The sequence below is a fragment of the Pinus tabuliformis genome, chromosome X (assembly GCF_031772625.1).
Source record: "Pinus tabuliformis cultivar Carrire ecotype Pingquan chromosome X, CPIR1, whole genome shotgun sequence".
In the NCBI taxonomy this organism is placed as follows: domain Eukaryota; kingdom Viridiplantae; phylum Streptophyta; class Pinopsida; order Pinales; family Pinaceae; genus Pinus; species Pinus tabuliformis.
In genome coordinates, this window is record NC_142308.1 from 20,077,502 (window position 1) to 20,096,997 (window position 19,496).

General features: G+C 36.7%; 1 protein-coding gene across 1 annotated transcript in view; it reads right to left on the reverse strand.

Moving 5' to 3' along the window:
• LOC149138117 (ARM repeat superfamily protein) overlaps positions 1-19,496 on the reverse strand; it is a 156,059-nt gene that overhangs the window by 64,062 nt on the left and 72,501 nt on the right. Inside the window, exons 9-14 of the mRNA XM_089453006.1 lie at positions 19,099-19,176; positions 18,887-18,949; positions 18,541-18,636; positions 18,246-18,355; positions 17,093-17,282; positions 16,873-16,987 (exon numbers count right to left, since the gene is read on the reverse strand). Of these exons, the coding sequence (XP_089309132.1) occupies positions 16,873-16,987; positions 17,093-17,282; positions 18,246-18,355; positions 18,541-18,636; positions 18,887-18,949; positions 19,099-19,176 (652 nt within the window). The remainder of the gene's footprint in view (positions 1-16,872; positions 16,988-17,092; positions 17,283-18,245; positions 18,356-18,540; positions 18,637-18,886; positions 18,950-19,098; positions 19,177-19,496) is intronic.

The following is a 19,496-nucleotide window of genomic DNA, read 5'->3' on the forward strand; positions in this document are numbered from 1 at the left end:
AGCTAATTCCAACCCTCTCGGCTCGGAATATCAAACTCCCCAGAAAATTTTGGATTTCTTTGTAGGAGGCTCTGCACTGGTCTGCGTCACCCTCTTTGGCCTCTATGCTACCTCCTATATGTGTCTCTTTGCCTCTCTGTTAAGTATCCTTGGCTCGAGAGAAGATCCTCCAGCCAAAACTCCCTCTGCCCCTCTCTACGTGATCACTACAAAGCAATGTGTTGCCTCTAACTTCAGCAATTCGATCTGACTGATCAACACTCTGTGTGTCTTCCAAATGACCCTCAAGCTTCCTTAAATGATCTTCTCGTTGACATTCAATGACCCAGATTAGAAGCTAATCAATGGGTAAGATCATTTATTTTTGATCATCATCTTCTTCTAGAAGTTCACCCACAGTTTATATTAATACCCTTTAATTATTTTATTTTCCTAAGTTTAGACTTAGGGTCCCATTAAAAATAATTAATTATTTTAATAAAACTGTCTCCGAGTGGAATTTCCCAAAATGATTTCTGGGTTCTTTGAAATACATGTGCCTAAGCCTCCCTGCAAAATTTGAGACTTAGATCACATCTGATGCTACCAGAAATCAACAGTTGTACCCAACAAAGAAATGGTGTTGATTGCACTTGGGAGTCTTTCTCCTGTTTGAGAGACTTTTATCACTACCATCGACAATATCGACACTATTCCCACATTTGATGAGCTCCGGGGAAATTGTATCCAAGAGGAGGCTAGAATGATCTCCAGAGGAAGAATTTTACATCATGTTGGAGAACCCACTGCATTTTCATCCTATGACAAGAGAAAGAAAGGTAATAAAAAAAATTTGCTTTCAAATCAAATAAAGGGAATTTAGACATGTCCAAAATTAGATGTTTTAACTGTCAAAAGCATGGTCACCTTGCTCGTGATTGTAAAGAAAGAAGAAGAACACCTAAATTCAAAACCAAATATGATTATAGAAAAAGACTCTTTTGAAAGTCAAAGAAAAGGCCATCATAAGAAAACAAGAAATCCAAGATATAGAAATAATGTAGCAGAAACTCAATCAAAATATTTTCTGGTTTCTGCTCTTTCTAGAGTTTTTTCTACAGATTCATTTGATAGTTGGTTGGTTGATAGTGGTGCTTCCAAACATTTTACTGGTTACAAAGAAACACTCTCTAATTTAGTTGAGAGGGAGACTAGTTTAAATGTTATCCTTGGAGATAATTTTACTCACCAAGTTAAAAGTTTAGTTTCATTTCAGTTAGATGATGGCAAATCTATTTTTCTGCAAGAAATTTTGTATACACCTGGTTCGAAAAAGAATCTTGTATCCATATCTACTCTAGAAGATAAAAGAATGAAAGTTGCTTTTATTAATGGAAAAGTTCTAACATGGCCTTTGAACTCAAGTATGAGAGAAGCCTTCACTCTTGGATCAAGATGTGAAGGGTTTTACAAAGTCAATGGTAAACCCATTCATGCACTGATGCATGATACCGCTTTTTAGTGTGAGCTATGGCACAGAAGATTCGCTCACCTACACTACAAAGCCTTACCTCATGTAAGGAAAATGGTTTCTAGAATGCTTGAGATCATAATGGATCATGAAGGAGTTTGCCTAGGATGTGCAAGTGGAAAACATATAAAGAGACCATTCCCTTCAAGCAAAACAAAAACTAGTTGGGTACTTCAACTCATACATTCTGATCTATGTAGACCTATGCATGTTACTTCTCTTGGTGGCTACTTGTATTTCATGATTGTTGTTGATGAATTTTCTCACAAGAAATGGATATTCTTTTTTAAAAGGAAAGGGGAAGCATCTGACATGTTCAGAGATTTCAAGGCTTTAATTGAAAATCAAACCGGAAAGTTGATCAAAGCTTTAAGATATGATAATGGGGAAGAGTTCACCTCCAATGATTTTAACGATCTTTGCAAAGACATCAAAATAAAAAAAGAAACCATTGTGTGGTACAATTCACAACAAAATTGTGTGGCTGAGAAGAAGAATAGAACCATTATGAAAGCAGTCAAAACCATGCTACATGATCAAAAGCTACCAAAGTTTATATGGGAGAAATTGCAAATATTGTTGTTTATGTGCAAACATAACTCCTCATCAGGCCTCAGAAAAGAAGATTCCTGAAGAAGTCTTCACTGATAAAAGGCCTAAAGTGGGTCATTTGAGAATCTTTGGTTGTCCTGTGTACTTCCATGTGCCAAAAGAGAAAAGGAGCAAATTGGAAGCTTCAAGTAAGAAATGTACATTTGTTGGTTATTGTGATAATTCAAAAGCCTATAAAATTCATGTACCTGGTCAAAGAACTATAAAGTTTAGCAGACGTAACATTTGATGAAGATGCAACGCTTAGAAAAGCAAAAGACTCTCCTCCTCCTGTCATTGCTGAAAAACAAGCTGTTAGTGAAAAAGAGTCTACATTTGAGTCTGAACCAGAACCTGAGAATGGCCTTGCTAATAATCCAATGGGTTCCATGGATTGTCTAGATCCTCCACCGCATGATCCTACTACCAGAAAGAGACCACTATGGTTGTGAGATACCTTCCAAGATGTTGAGCAACGTGCTGCCCTAAGAGGAACGTTCAGAGAAAGTAAGAAGCCAACTCAGTTTCAAAGGTATGTTGCTACCATGAGAAACATGTTGAAATTTCTAAGTCTGACACGCTAGAAATCCCTAATGCATTATTTGGTTTATTTCTCCTACTTGTTTATTCCATTAACAAGTTACTTATAAATATAAATATTGAAAATAAACACAAATGCAACCTTAACTCATATATAGATCAGCAACTGAAATACTGAGACAAACACACAAGGGACACCGTTATTTTTTGGACAATCTTCCCCGGAAAAACCCAATGCAGGAAAATCGGTGCAGCAGTTCTAAGGGTTTTATCATTATGCAGATTCTTTAGTACAACTAGGGTGCCACAAATGGCTCACCCAATAGAGATTGTTACACAGGAGTAATACCTCTTTTTGAAGACAGATATTCAGCCTCTTAGCGCTAGTCTACCCCACGAAAATCCTTCTGACGCTTCTCCTACGTTCTGCGTCAACCTTGCTAGCATCAGCGTAGCTCCTGAACCCTCTGCGTCAACCTTCTGTCTCTCTGCGTCAGCCTTCTGACTCTTTGTGTTAACTCTTTGGCGTTTTGCGTCACCCACGCAAGCTCCTTAGCCTCTACGCAGTGTCTAATTGCCTCTGCGTAGCTTCTGCTGCATCTGCGTAGCTCTAGCTGCCTCTGCGTCAACCTCTTTGGTCATTGCGCTAACCCTCTGGCACTATCTCTACCTCTCTACTATGTACTCACTACCCCTCACTGCAACAGATCACTTGTTCGAATTTTCTCAGCAAGCCCCACTCCAAAAAATCGAACTGACTGATCAATCTTGGTGTATCTCCAACTCACCCTCAAGCCTCCTCTTATACTTTTCCTGTTGAGTCTTCAATGACGGAGATTAAGTCTCTAATCAATGGCTAAAATTAGATTTGGTTTGATCCATGTCATTTAGAACATTCTCACCCAGTTTTATATTAATTCCCATTAATATTTTAATTTTCCTAAGTTTAGGCTTAGGAACCCCATTAAAAATATTAATTATTTTAATATCTCTCCACTGGGTGGAATTTCCCCAAACCATTTCTAGGTCTTGGAGAGCTTATGTGTTTTAGCCTCTCCATCAATTTTCATGGCCAAAGCACATCCGATGCTACCACAAATCAACACAACATCATTCAAGCAGAACCATGCACCTTTGAAGAAGTTGCAAAAGAACAAGTCTGGAAAGATGCCATGACTGAAAAATACGATTCCATCATCCAAAATGATGTATGGGAAGTGGTTCTTAGACGTCAAGGTAAATATGTTGTCATTTCCAAATAGTTGTTTAAGATTAAACATGATGCATATGGTAGTATTGAAAAATATAAAGCTAGATTTGTAGCTAGAGATTTCTCTCAGAAAGAGGGAAAATATTATGATGAGATTTTTGCATTTGTAGCTCAATATACTACTATTCGATCTGTTGTTGCCTTAGTTGCTATCCAGGGATGGACATTTCACCAAATGGACATGAAAATTGTTTTCTTGCATGGATTCCTCAATGAAAAGGTGTTTGTGGAACAACCACAAGACTTTGAAGAGCATGACGGGGCAACTCATTTATGCAAACTGAAGAAAGCCTTATATCGGTTAAAGTAAGCTCCAAGAGCTTGGCATGCTCGCATTGATAGTTATTTGATAAAGCTTGGTTTCACAAGAAGCAGTGTAGACCCAAACCTCTACTTCAAGACAATCCAAGGTATACCTTTAATTTTGGTATTGCATGTTGATGATTTATTCTTGACAGGAAGAGAACCTCTTATCCTCCAGTGTAAGAGAGAGTTAGCTTCTGAATATAAAATGAAAGACCTTGGTTTGATGCATTATTTTCTGGGTCTAGAGGTCTAGCAAAGACCTGGTGAAATTTATCTTTCTGAAGAAAAATATGTTGTTAAGCTTCTTGAAAGATTTGCTATGGTAGAATGTAATTCCATGCATACTCCTATGGAAATGAACTTTAAGAAATTATTTGGCAAAATTGTAGGACCTAGTCTGGCAAATCCCACAGAGTATAGATAGCTCATTGGTGCTTTGATGTTTTTGGTAAACACTATGTTGGAAAATCAAAGCAGTTATATTAGGGTTTGATTCTCCTTTCTTGATAATTACTTGTGAGTGTGTTGGCTTCTTTTACTTCTTTATTATCTTATCTTTCATCAAGCAATTACCATATTATGTGTGTATGAAGATCACAAAACAAGAGACACAAGATATAGGCACTATGCCAGGGAAAAACCCCCCTCGAGGGGAAAACCCAGTCAAGAAAATTCTTCCTTTCAATAGTATTCTTTGAGACTCTTCACCCTAGAAAAAGACCAAACCTTCCCTCCACACCAAGTTAGCCTCCCAAATCTTCGACCTCTTTCAGCAACTTCAACTATGCAACAACGCCCGCATCAAGCAGCTTCTAGCATCAGCGAAACTTGGAAGACTTCGATCTCCCAAACCAAGGCACGAAACTGAGAGAGAGAGGAACCGAAGGTTCGATTTTCTTCTTCTCCTTAGACTTCCCCAAACTCACACTCCTTTCAGCTTCCTTAGACCCACTTCGTCCTACTTCGTACTTCCCCAACTACTGTCGAGATATTGAACTAGCTTGAGATGAATTACTCCAAATGAGTTCAACTTTTGTATTTATAGGCTCCACGTGTGGTCGAACTAAAGTCCTTAGGCCGACTTGATCTCTTATAGGCAAGCTTGGTGTGGAGGATACATAAATTATATTTGACTCAATAGTAAACCTTTGTTGTCACAAGGCCTCTTCAAAACGTTGATCTAGCTACCTTTTGACCCCAGACCAACCCTAATCCAAGGCTTGGTCACACCTGCAACAGATCAGTAAACTCTCGGCCCTGATTCCCAAGAATATCAACCACAAACCCATGCATAGTTCAATGCAAAATTGTCCTCAAACAACTCAGCGGCCTTTCGCTCTCACTCGACCCTCAAACCTATGATTAGAAAGAACAAAACCAATCCCTTTCCCAAATTTGGCTAGGTCTCCTTTGGATATGACTGCCTCAAACTTCAAATGCTCTTCACTTAGACGAGTTCTTGCACTTATGGTTAGATGGATCAGATTACATTCTTCTAAGCAGCCCATCTCTTCATGTTGAACCCACAAATCATTGTCATGGTCTTGCTTAGAGAGAAATTTGGATTTCCAATTTTAATTTACATCACAATTAGAGTAGTATTGTATCATAGTCATGCATTGCCTTTCGGGGGAGACAACACATATCATTGTAGAGATAGTGTTACCTATCTACCATATGAGACCATGCCATTGTAATATTGTTGTTGCAGAGTTCAAGGTATGAGTATGGTGTGGCCATCCATTAGACCTTGTCATTGTAATTGTCTTACTGTATTATATAACGTGTCAATACCATACCTAATGAGATTGGGTCATCTTGCTATTTGTCATTTGGAGAATTATTATTTGCATTCACACATTGTAGGAGTTCTTGCATCATGCAAACTTTTAAAGTAACTTGTATCAATTCGAATCATGTATAGGCCATATTGACTCAAATCTTCAAGCATTCTCATCTTCTTGTAATATGTTATTCTTATCTCTATCCAGAAGTCAACATGTATCACCAAGAAACTCACTTCTAATACCGGCTCAAGGGAACTCACTTCCTGTCAAGTTGCAGTCATATTGTCATAGATTATTGTAGTAGTTCTTTGCAATTCAGATTATGTCATTTACACTCTAATAACTGAAGCTTACTTGTATCATGCAAAATTCGGATCTATGTCAAGAGGAAGAGATCAAATCTAGTTTTCTACCCAGCATCATAGTTACCATTTCACAATGAAACTAGCTTCCTTATCCACAGAATTCCACATTACACTAAAGTGTAATCACTACATTTATTCTCAAGGGAAACTGCCACAAAACTTCACATTTCTCAAGGCTTGTTAAACTGTTGTAGAGATATCTTCATCTATACTGTTATGCAACCTAACATATACCAATGTGAGTGATCTTCTAGCCTCCTTTTATTGACCTTAGCTCTGATACCATGTTGGAAAATCAAGGTAGTTGTAGTTTAATGTTGATTCTCCTTACTTGGACATTAATTGTGATATTAGTTGGCATTTTATAATTTTGTTTTACTTCTTCATCAAACAATTATCAAAAACATGAAGACCATGAAACACAAAGAACACAAGATATAAGCTCAACGCCAAGGCAAAATCCCACAACTGGGGAGAACCCAAACAATCCTCTTCTTATAGAATTAGATCAAAATGATACCTTCAAGACCCAAAGACTAAATTCAAACCTCCTCCATGCACCAAGTTATCCCTCCAAATGATCTCCTTCAAGACAAGACAAGGTCTTCCAAAGTCAACGAGAGTCAACTCCTTCAAACTCTGCTCTAAACAAGATTTCGACCCTCACTTCAGAACTGCAACTTCAGCTTGCAATTCTCTGCGCTGCAACAACTGCAGAAACCTTAGAATCTTCACACGTGTGGATAGAAATACGTAGAAATTAGATCTCCTTCCTTTTCTTGGTCTTCCTTCTTGTCTTCTAGTCTTTCACTCTTCTTGTGTTCCCTTTCAAGCTTGAGATCGAACTGCAAAAGTATATCCGAATGAATCGAACACTCTTCCCTTATATAGCCTTCTCATGAGGTCGAATAGCCCTTCTCTTAGGCCAACTTTTCATAGTTAAGGTCGACTTGGTCTTGGAGGTCTTTTTGACTTTCTAGACTCAAAAATAAATTATTTTACATGTTACAACTTGCCCAAATAGGTCTTATACAATTAATAGACTCTTTTGACTCATGAAAATTATTCTTATGACATGACAAACTCTAGAAGCATGAAAAACATGCTTAACCTAGTTGACCAAAAAAAAGAAGCATGAATCTAGTTACTTTTCCAACATACACTTCGTTGAGTCAATTGCAATTGCTTCAGATAATGGCCGAAAATTTTAGAGGTATACTAGATCTTGAAGTAGCTTCAGCTCCTTGAACAGAGAGCTTCCTACATCTGAATGCCAAGACTTAGATACATAACAACGCTACCTCCATAAAAATTGATGAATGCAGGGATAGAAAAGGCCCACAAATGGCCTAACTTCTTCACTTTTCTTGGAACCCTTCAAACTTCATAAAAATGATGCTTAGGAACAAGCCCTAAACCATACATTGCTTCAGGTCAGAGCCTTAGTCCTGCAATTTGATTCAAAACATGATTTTTACGAACACTACAAATTTTGATCTTCAATGATCCTATACCAAACAAGTCGTAGAGATATAGTATGTGAGACCGCACTATTCTAAGGTTGACACCTGTTAAATCCTATTCACATGGCACAGAAACCCTCCTGCAATCAAACTTCAATGCGAATAGAGTTGATCTTCTTTAGAAGCAAGGTCGAACAAGCTTGCGACCCTTCATTGGTCTGAAATGCAAAAGGAATATAGCCCTAACAAGACCGAAACCATAGAGAGATACACCTGCAATAAGGTCACCCAACGAATCCCTTTAAACAGAACCAATAAACCCAACAACTTGCCTCTCGTCTGATCTTCAACATCTCCACAAGGCCGAGATAGTTACAGAGCTAGATCAATCAAAAAGATATTCATCGATTTCATGCCTTTGGACGAGAGATCTAAACCCTTTTTATAGGTTTTGAAGGGCTCATAAGGACCAATCGATTTGCAACTTTGGAGAAAGAGTCACAATTTAAAATCTTAATTTTAAAAGCTTGAAGGCCAAGGAATGAGGTTGTCTGCCCTTGCGGATCAAGTTTTGATATTTTTACTTGAAACAAAAAGGCCTCATGACTTATAAATTCAAAAATTAACCTTTTAGACCCTCCATGAAACATTTTAACCATAGCCATTTGATAAAACTCCTACTTTCATGATCATCATGTGTTGCCTAATGATAAGTTGCCACATCACCATACTTTGGGGTTTTTAACCACAAATTGGATCCTTCATCTTCAAACAAGCATAACTCACAAACGTGAAGGCACTCGTGGCGTGCCACATACCACCAAAATCAACTCGACGAGGAGAATCCAATACGAATGATCTAGATTCGAAAAAAACATGAATTGTCATGTCATTTTGGTCAACAAAAGGTGGGGCATCTTCTGGTGTTGCTTGGGTTGACATTAGTGACAACCACATATCAACATCCATCTTCTCCTCCTCGTCAAGGAGGCCTTATATGCTAAGTTATTATTTAAATGAACAAAGTATTCGAAGGGAAGAAATAAATTTGTGCATGTGTTAAAATTGGCTAATTTGCATGTGCAAAAAAAAATTATTTTTACCACTTAATAATTGTGTAGTGCATTTTATTCAATAAGTTGCAATTTAAATTAATTAACAAGAAGCAAATTACTAGAAATTAATTTGCTAGTTTATCGGGGTTAGGAAATTCAACATGTTGTCAGAGCTTACACTCCTAGAGGGAGGTTGATTTCAAGTTTGTACAACAGATCAACCAACAACCAAGATATTGGAGGCCATACGCTCTAGAGAGAGATTGGAAGGTCGTACCAGTCAAATCGATTGGAAAAACATACAAACATTTGCAGTGGATCCCATAGATCTATAAGGAGATCTTAGTAGATCTATAAACCAATAGTAAAATTCTTGTGGTTGCTTGAAAGAATAAGCGCATGGCAGCTTGACCAGATCTATAATTGGCAACGAGTCTAAGGTTTGACAATAGGTTGGATGGAGCTTCAAGCTTCCTATCCTAAAAGGTAAGATTCACCTTGCTTTTGAAGGAAAATGACCTTTGGGAAATAGTTGACAAGATAATTCCTACACAGACATATCCATAGTAGTTAGTGGCTCATGAGAAGGACATCAAATCACAATGGGTAATCATGGATGGAGTGAAGGATCATTTGATCCCTCACTTGTTTGAGAAGCAGATGGGTAGAGAAATGTTTTGTTGAATGGTGTTGTCATTGATGCCAAGGCCGATTCTTGAACGCTCTTAATATTTTTCTAGATTGCAATGATTGAAGCTCCAAATCTCTAGAATCCCGTGAAGGATGGCAGGAAACCCTAGAAGCCCTGCACTTGCTAATGGTTTTGATGATTAACATAGTTGGTTTGCTTCTAAGATCACCAGCATTGGATGCTCCTCGTCATGTTGATTCCAACGGTATATAACACACCTTGAGATTCCTAACGGTTTGGGAAATATGTCCAATAAAAGATGGCGCCCCCACCTGGTGGTCAAAGTCCCTAAAGGCAAATGAATGGCAATACATTATTCATTTACCTAGGCACATTTCATGAAGGCATAAATAAATTTAATATTATTATATTTTCAAATTCAATTTGGGCCAAAATAACAATAGATGGAAATTATTGGCTTCATTATTCAATTCTAAATCAAATTTTGATTCCCTCCATTATGGGTATGCCGACCCTCTAAGAGATTTATTCTACTCTATATAAACATGATCAATGGCCTTTCAAAATCATTGAAGTAGTTTGCATGTCTCTCTGAATGAACTCGTCCCTATGGAGCAATGCCTAATCTTGAGGGAATTATTGAAGACAAATAGTAAGAAGCGTTCGGTGGATTTTCTCCCAGAAAGGTTTCCACCTAAAAATTTTGGAGCTAAAAGTCTTGATGTAAATTATTGAAGACAAATATTAAGCAGCGTTCAGTGATTTTTCTCCCGAAAGGGGGTTTCCACATAAAAATTTTGGTGTATTGTGTTGATTCCATGCATTATTGAATGGTGTTGTTTTCTAATGTGATGTTGATTTATGTTTGAACTAGTGTTAATGTTAGTTCAAATGCTCTAAAGACTAAAATTAACCAATTTTAGAGAAATATTGATTCACCCCCCTCACAACATTTCCAACAATTGCAATCAAAGCAGGTTCCTTCACTTGCAGCTTAACAGCTAGAAGGCAGATCTCAGAGTACAAAGATGGGAAAGTCAAAGAAGCAAGCCACCGAACATTCAAAAGAATCAGAGGAAGTCTCCAGTGTTGCAATAAATGAAGTAAATCCAGTTGGTCCACCAGCTCCTGAATTCGAAGAAGCCAAATATGAAATTTCAGAATCCAAAAGGGTAGTCTATTTGAAATCTTAGGGATGTTATGTATGGCGCTCTGTTCTTTTTGGAGACATATCTACCAATGAGTCTAAAAGGTACAATACAAAATCCATGAATATAATTCTTAATGCTTTGCTAAACGTTGTAAAAGTGAAAGTTGATCGATGCTCATCAGCGAAAAATCTTTGGAAGAAGCTGCATAATCTCTACTCAAAGAAGTATGTAGGGAGGATGAAAATAATGATGAAGATTGTAATTTGGATGAAGTAGATGAGGAAGGAGTAGTAGATCTAGAAGCAGAATAGATTAGTTTTTTATGTGATCTTAAGAAAGCAAGAAAGCGAAATAAGGCAATCGAAGAAGAAGTTGCCCTTTTAAGGCATCAAGTGCAGGAAGCAAAAATGAAAGAGAATTTTGACAAGCCAATTAGAAGAATTTGTTCAGAAGCATAAGGTAGAAGTCAGTCAAAAGCAAAAGGAACTTGATGCAGCTTTAACTGAAATCAACAGGCTCAAGGAATGGAAAAAGGGACATTTGTAGGATATTAAAAGGAAAGATCAGGAAATGGCTCAGTTGAAGATGAAGGAAAAAGAAGTAAGTAAAGCTTCATGTGATGAAGGCACAAACTCCAGGTTCCCACAGAGCAAGATTGATGAGAAGCTTGATAGCAGGATCCCTCAGAGGCCAAATCAAAATGAAGGATAGAAGATGGCTAAAAATGTTACAGCTCCAAGAAGCAATGTTGAAGGATTCAAGGACAAGGATCAACAAAAGGTTGTACCACCTCCAAGAAAGAATGTCTACAGAAGATCATCAAGACAAGACATCTCATCTAGGTACCCTAGTTTGTTTAATGGTTATTGCTTCTCATGTTCTAACTTTGGATATATGGCCAGGGATTGCAAAATGTATGACAGGGTTGATTATCAAAGGCAATATCAAAACCCTAGAAGTAAGTTTGCAAGATCACAAGACAGGTTTCAAAATGACTTTGCTAGCAGAAAGTATATGTTGTTTGCTCCATTATTCAAACCCAACATTGAATGTTACAAATGCCATAACTATGGGCATATAGCTCGCGATTGCAAGTACAAGATGGAATCTTCCATGAAAGACAACCCTAACACCAGGTACAGGAAGGTTTGGAGAAGAAAACAAATGTAAGAAGATCAAGTGAATGGAAAAGTCTCTACAATCATGCTTTCAGGTTTTATAAAGTCGAAAGCTCATGATGAATCTCCAATGGAAGATGTCAAAGTTCAGGATGATTTGGCCAAAGAGTTGGCTCATACGTTATTCTGAAGAATCCAGCTTGTTGACTCCCTGTGAACGTTGAAAAGGGGGAGTCTAAGTGGCGGTGGTTGCACACTTTAAGATCTATTGACATGTTGACAGTTGGCAGATATGAAAAAGTCGTCAGAGCAGCATTCAACATTATGGAAAACAATTTTGGCAGGCAAAGTCATGGACAAAATTGCAAAAGGAACCATGTCGTTGATGCATATTGACAAGTATAATCAGCTATGGCAACCCGTGTAAAGCACAACATGTCAGGGGGAGATAGGTTGTCTATTATAGCACACATCAACAAAGAGAAAGACAGGCTTATTGCAAGAAGTTAGAAGAAGGCATTTCGTCAGGGGGGTAACCCTTTGCCATTGATGTCAAAGGGGGAGAGAAATCAGGAGAAGAAGATTGAGGCATGGAGCCAGGGGGAGTATGTGTTGTCATTGATGCCAACGTCAATTCTTGAACGCTCTTAATATTTTTCTAGATTGCAATGATTGAAGCTCCAAATCTCTAGAAGCCCTAAAAGGATGGCAAGAAACCCTAGAAGTCCCACACTTGTTGATGATTTTGAGGATTAACATCAATTGGTTTTCTCCTAAGATCATCATCATTGGATGTTCCTCGTCATACTGATTCCGATGGTATATAGCATGCCTTGAGATTCCTTACGGTTTGGGAAATTTGTCCAATCAAAGATGCCGCCCCCACTTGGTGGTCAAAGTCCCGAAAGGCAGATGATGCGGCAATACATTATTGATTTACCTAAGCCACATTTCATGAAGGGGTAGATAAATTTAATATTATTATATTTTCAAATTCAATTTGGGCCAAAAAACATTAGAGGGAAATTATTGGCTCCATTATTCAATTCTAAATCAAATTTTGATTCCCTCCATTATGGGTATGTCAGCCCTCTAAAAGATCTATTCTCCTCTAGAGTCTATATAAACATGATCAATTCCCTTTTAAAATCATTGAAGTAGTTCGCACGTTTCTCTCTGAATGAACTCAGCCCCGTGGATTAACGCCTAATCTTGAGGGAGGTCAATGAATGGAAAGGTTATGGGTTTATTTCTTTTTGGCTATGGCTCTGTAGTTAAGGGTTGTCCTTGACAAGGTTCTACACTTATCTCTGTAGCTGCCTATGGAGGAAGTTCGATCATAAATAAAAAATTTCATGATTGAAACGTCGGCCTTTTGGAGCCCTATTTTGCAGGTGGTTCTGAGCATCTAGGGCCCTCCTTTTGGCATCAATCTGTGACATTTCAAAGGCACAAGTTTCAGGGTTTAAGTGACAATCATAAGGATGTATAAAGCTCGTTTTTCCTTCTCCAAATTGCACATTAAATGATGATCTGATATCTCGGTGGCCTGGTCGACATTCTAAAGGGTTTTGGGGCTATATGTTGATCTTTCCTTGGGTCTCCACTCTCCATTGGATCAATATGCAAGCACTTCTGCCAGAATTCTGAGTGAATTATTTCGATTACAAGAGTGCACTGAACTGAGTTATAGACTACGACTCTATCATAATCGCCTTGGCAATAATCATTTAACCAGTAGTAATCATTCTATTTCTGTTGTGCATCTATCATCCTATGAACCTCTACGAAGGTTCAATAGAATTCATTGGTATCTGCATATGTGGGAGATAAATCAACAATTGACCAACAAATGTCTTATTCTATTGATATGCGCCATGATCAACAAGTAGATCGACTAAATAGCTATGATGGAGTTTGATTAAAAAATTCTTCTAATTTAAGCGAGGGACACATGAACAGAAAACACATTTCAGAGTTTTATTATGCCAGAATGTTTTCTCCAGAAAAATTAGCAAATTCACGAAATATTGGCTCTATATATACAGCCAACAGGTAAACATTACATATCTCTTTCCACCAAGAACAGGAAGAGTATTGAGAGTGTTGCCAAGCTCAGTTAAGTATATAGTAACCCGGTTTAGACATCTCAATGTAAATAGTACAAAATTACTGCTTTGTATCATCTTATAATATCCGCTTGTACTGGAAGTAGTGTCGAGAATAGTGCTTTGGCTATTGGAACAAATACTGGTACATCAAGCAGCCAATATCTGCATAGAGCCATACGATGTGTTCAATTTTGAGTTTCAAGGCAGTGCACAACAGACATCAGGGTTGAAGTATTGAGTGGATTGACATTATCAATATCAGTCAAATGTATCTGTCAACGCTGGGGAGAGCTTGCTTGATCTAATATGTATCCATATCCGTTCTAACACAGGAAGAATTCAGTTCATCAGATACTTACATTGATCACTTGCTGAAGATATTAAAGCCAGATAGACAACTTATTATGCAGAGCCATTTGTATGAGTCAGACCTGATGCCATGACTGTAAAATCCTCTGTTTGATAAGACAAGTGTGTTGTTTGTGTGATAATAAGCTCATAATCAGTATGATATGATGAAAACTAGTTATAAGCAATGGGCCGAGTGACAGTCAGCTAAATGTGCAACGAAATAGATAATAAAGTTTGCATGAGTAATTATCTCTTACACTACACTGAGGAAATCTGAACCATTGCAAGGACAATGGAGCCAGTAACAGGATTGGGGTATTGATATTGATGCATTTCATTTAAAGCCTGTTGCTGATCTGTATATTGAGCTAGCATAATTATGTCACTGACCATTGTGCTGAACAGATTGTAAAAATAGATTTGTCTATGAGGATTTGTGTAGGGCTGAAGCTATGTTGCCAGGAAACATGGGTTCAGGGACGAGGACAGGTACTTCACTTTTTGAAACACGGTACGTGGGTTTGTTGGGGTGTATATATATATTTGTAGATTTTCCAACTTTAAACAAGAAAAATAAGACATTTATGATTTAAACTTTAAAGATTTAAACATGCACATCATTGAACATTCACATTGAATTTCAAATTTCTAGATTTATTATCAAGTGGCCTTACTATTTTCAATTTTGTAATTGAGTCAGTGAGCACTGAGTACCTATCGCATATTCTCTCAGAAATCAAGAGTGCTTTTCAAGTTGTGGACTATATCTACCTTTCATTTTTTTGGAAACTTGGCTCTGCCATTTGTTCTAAAGTATAAATGCAGTGTTGTCCAAGCACCAAAACAAAAAAATTTAATGTTAATTCTGAGTATTCCTACAGCCCATTTGCAAAATGATAAATCTTTGTGCTTCATTGTTGGGAAAGGGGTAAACCGTAATAGTAGCTTTGTATGTCTGTCCAAACATCAAAATGATTTTTAAATTTTAATTTTCAAGTATTATTACTGCCCATGTTCAAAATCTTTGTGCACATGTTCAAAATCTTTGTGCACTGTGCAGTGGTTATGGTGGCTTTTGTATGCACTGTGCAGTCACAGTGGTATCCACGCTGCGATATTCCAATGGCAAATGCTGCAAACAATGAAAGAAATGACATACGGGAGGGGTTTTGACTTAAAAGTGGGTTTTTATTTAATAATATATATATATATATATATATATATATATATTGCCCTGCCCACCCTTCTTCCCCCTCAGCCTTTGACGAACCCGCCAAGCACCCATTTTAGTTAACATTGAAATATTTTAGTTTATGTGCATATTGAAATATTCAGTTTAGAAAGAAGCAGGAAGTAATTGAAATTTTTCTCTCTATATATCTCTGTGTCAATATTAAAATATTCTTTAGACTCTCTCTATATATAAATATATGTGAAGTTGATATTCAAATACATTAATTAACATGGATATTCAAATATATTATTCAAAGTTGGCATTGAAATATTTATATTTACAATTTTTCTCTATAAAAAAAAAAAATTAACATTCTCTCACTATATAAATATACATAATGTTGATATTGAAATATATTAATTAACATGGATATTCAGATATTTTATTTAAGCTGATAATGAAATAATTTTTACTTTCAATTACTTTATCTCTCTGCATAAAGTTGATATAAAATTGTGTTAATTAATATAGAGTCTAGATATTGAAATATTTTATTTAAAGCTAACATTCAAATATTTTTGTTATTAATATTTTTTTAAATACCATATGTTAACAATATGTTGAACTGGGAATGAATTACACATCTCCTTCATACGCAGTTGTAATATCAATATTAATTTGAATGCCACATTCCAACTCTATATTGAGTAGTGAAGAAATTACAGATCTCCCTCGGAGTCTCAGACTAAAAACGCATTTCCCTCTGACAAAAAAGTCAAAATCTGTTATAAACAAAATTATAAGTTTTTTGCTTTCAATTACATTCTCTCTATATAAATTTGATATAAAATTAAGGAGGACATTCAAGTATTTTACTAATTGCTGGCGTTGAAAGATTTTTTTTGTTGTTAATATTTTTTAATTGCTTAATGTGAGTATTATTTTATTATTTTTAAATTTGACATGATGGGACATCTTCTCCATACAGGGCTGTAGAGCACCTCTCAGCGCAATTAATAAAATTATCTTATCTTATTTCATCTTCCTTTTAAGCTTCAGCTCATTCTAATAAAGCTTTCACAATAGAAGATATGGAAGAAAAGTTACTGCTTAGAAGGTAAATCAGAATAGCTATTAGTCTTATGGCTTTCACATATTTCAAGAAGAATCTTCCATTCCCTTAAGAAGCCAGATGCCCAGACACTTGTCAATGCCATTTATTGCACTTGACATGGACCAATGTTGTTCCATCAACATGAATCTCTTCATGCAAGCATGTTAAAGCTTAACTGCTATTTGTAAATAAGCATGCATTGTCTATCACCTCCAGTAAACCATACTATACTCCTATACGGAAAGCACAAAACAAGCCTGCATTCTCATATGTCTTGGTCTTGCAAAAAAATATGAGAGTTACACACCACTTACCCTGCTGCTTAGTCCATTCTGACATTACATAGGCTAGAGAATTTTCATAGCCTTTTGCTGGTATAGTTAGTAGTAAATCGATAAATTGTCCAACATTTGGAGCACTCAAATGCACCTGCAAAAAATAGAATAAGGATAGAACTATATCGAAGAAACTAGAACCAAAGCAGATCTATATGTTGCTAACAAGAAAGGAATTGAACAGGGAAAAGTCACATACTAGCCTGGCGAAGATGAGCAATATTGAGTTCCTCAACCCTACAATCTCTGAAGTTTCCATGCGCCTGACAAGAGCTACAACGAGGTCTCTGATGTGCTGCGCCATGTGGGTAGGCAAATGTAAAATAAGTTGTAATATATAGCTCCCTACAAAAAGTGATCCAGAACTGTCCAAATCTGGGTTCAGAAGTCTGCAATCATAGAAGACAATTATCAAGTCAAAACATATACAAATCAAGACTTGACAGTATGTACATCATAGATCATGCATGTATATTATGCCATGGCATGTAATACAATCACCATTGCCATGCTTCACAATATAGAATATATGAATAATAGGTGTCTAATCAATATGTATCCCTTTAATTTCCTGCTAATATTTTTCTTATACCAATATTTTGCATCACTAGCATACAGGTTAACAATGCCCACAAAAAGAACATGTACATACATCTATGTATGCATATGTGTTTAAGATATAAACCTGTACATGTATACATCCGTAATATGCTAAAACCTGAAATAGGTTCACAAAGGAAGCACTGCCAACTGCATTAATAATTATAGAGGAAAAACTTTTCAACCAATTCTGAAACAGCTCAATCCTTCCAATGGACACACCGAGCCTATACGGCACTCACACAATATAATTTGAATATAAGGATGAGGAATGTATCTATTTGACTAGATTACTAAGGGTGTCGAGAAAAGAATGAAACTTTAAAAAACTAACTTGTCAAAGGTATTGTGTACTAAAACAGATTCTCTACAAAAACAAATGCACTGTGAAACTTTAATACACAAAATAAAGTGCAACTTTCCTTGGAATACTATCTAGGTATAAAACCATCTGCAATTAATTAGCAATCAAATTTTCAGAGAGATGCAAATGAGAATAAAACCATTGTGTAAGACAGAAGCGAAATTACAAAATGCTTTATGTTACAGTGTTAGAACAATATTACATAAAAGCTAATGGGTATCATGTTATGTTATGTCATGATGTCTATAGTTGCTTTTAGGCTTTTACACGGAAGGATATTCCCGGCATGCTGATTATTCATGTGTTGTAATTCTTTCTGATCCATGTACTTGTTCAATGAAATAATCTATGCAACATCTTAAGAAAAAGTAAGACAAGAAAAAATCACCTGCCAGCTGCATCAAGAAGCATTTTCATAGTAATTCCAATATCACCACCCCAAGTCAACAGTCCTTCTTTTCCCCATAATACAAAAGCAGCCAGGCATTCAGTTGCATTCTGCAACCATGATTAAAGAGGAGAATTTCACAAGAATAAGAAACATGAAGAATAATTCTCCAAAAAGCAATCAACAACTTTAGGCGTTGGCAGAAAGTCCAGGAAAAAGGCTTATCACAAGATCATTTCAACATTTTATCTACTGAATTCATTGATCCCTGAAGAGGAGCAATTTCAGAAATCACCTGCAGCTCACTATGATCATCACTTTGAAGAATTATTCCAATAACAGATGAGAAGGAAACATCATGGATGACTTTCACAACATCAGCAGGAGCATTCTGCAATAAATGAATGAGAAAATTTTATCAAATAAATAACATGCCCTTTGCATGATGATTGCTATTTCAACAAATAACCATTTGCTACAGAAATCAGATGAAGAAACATATGCCACAGCAGGATTCTGCAAAACACGTGCTAATAGGAAGACATTCACTGTCCAACAAAAGGAAAAGAAAATTGAGAAGTAATTCTACATATTAGACTTCAAAATATTTTGGAAGCTTTTGTCCATTAAAGGTAACAAACCTTCAACAACATTGTGAGAAGATCCAAGGTACCGGCAACCAATCCCATCGGCTGTTGCTGAGGCTGTCCCATATCAAGGTTGAATTAAATGTGAGTGCATGCAATATTGGAGAAAAATTGAGAACATCATCTAGATAAAGACACCTCTAACTAACGTTCCTAAGCATACAATGTAATGCTGTAAGTCAACTCTGCAGTGATTAAAAACCTACATTTGCCAATATCGGGCCAATGGACGGAAGCACCCGCGAAACTAGGGGATGCAAGCACCCCGGTACATCTTTAATAGCCTGTTGCAGAAACAGCAAGCTAAAACTTAAGCAATAAATGTAACAAACCATGAATCCTAATATGGTACAACCCTTCATAACATGCCCTGAGATTTGCATTGACAACCTCAAAAACTAAACTGCTTCAACCTACAAGATTGATCCAAAAGAGATCAGCATGAAAGCACAAGATTTTCAAGAATCAAAAGACCTTTTCCCACCAAGTTAGGATATAAGTTTTAAACAAACAGATGTAATCAGGTTTGCATATAAATATTCACCACATGCTGCATCCATTAGGTGGTTTAACTTAATAGTATCTGCACAATAAAGAATCTAGC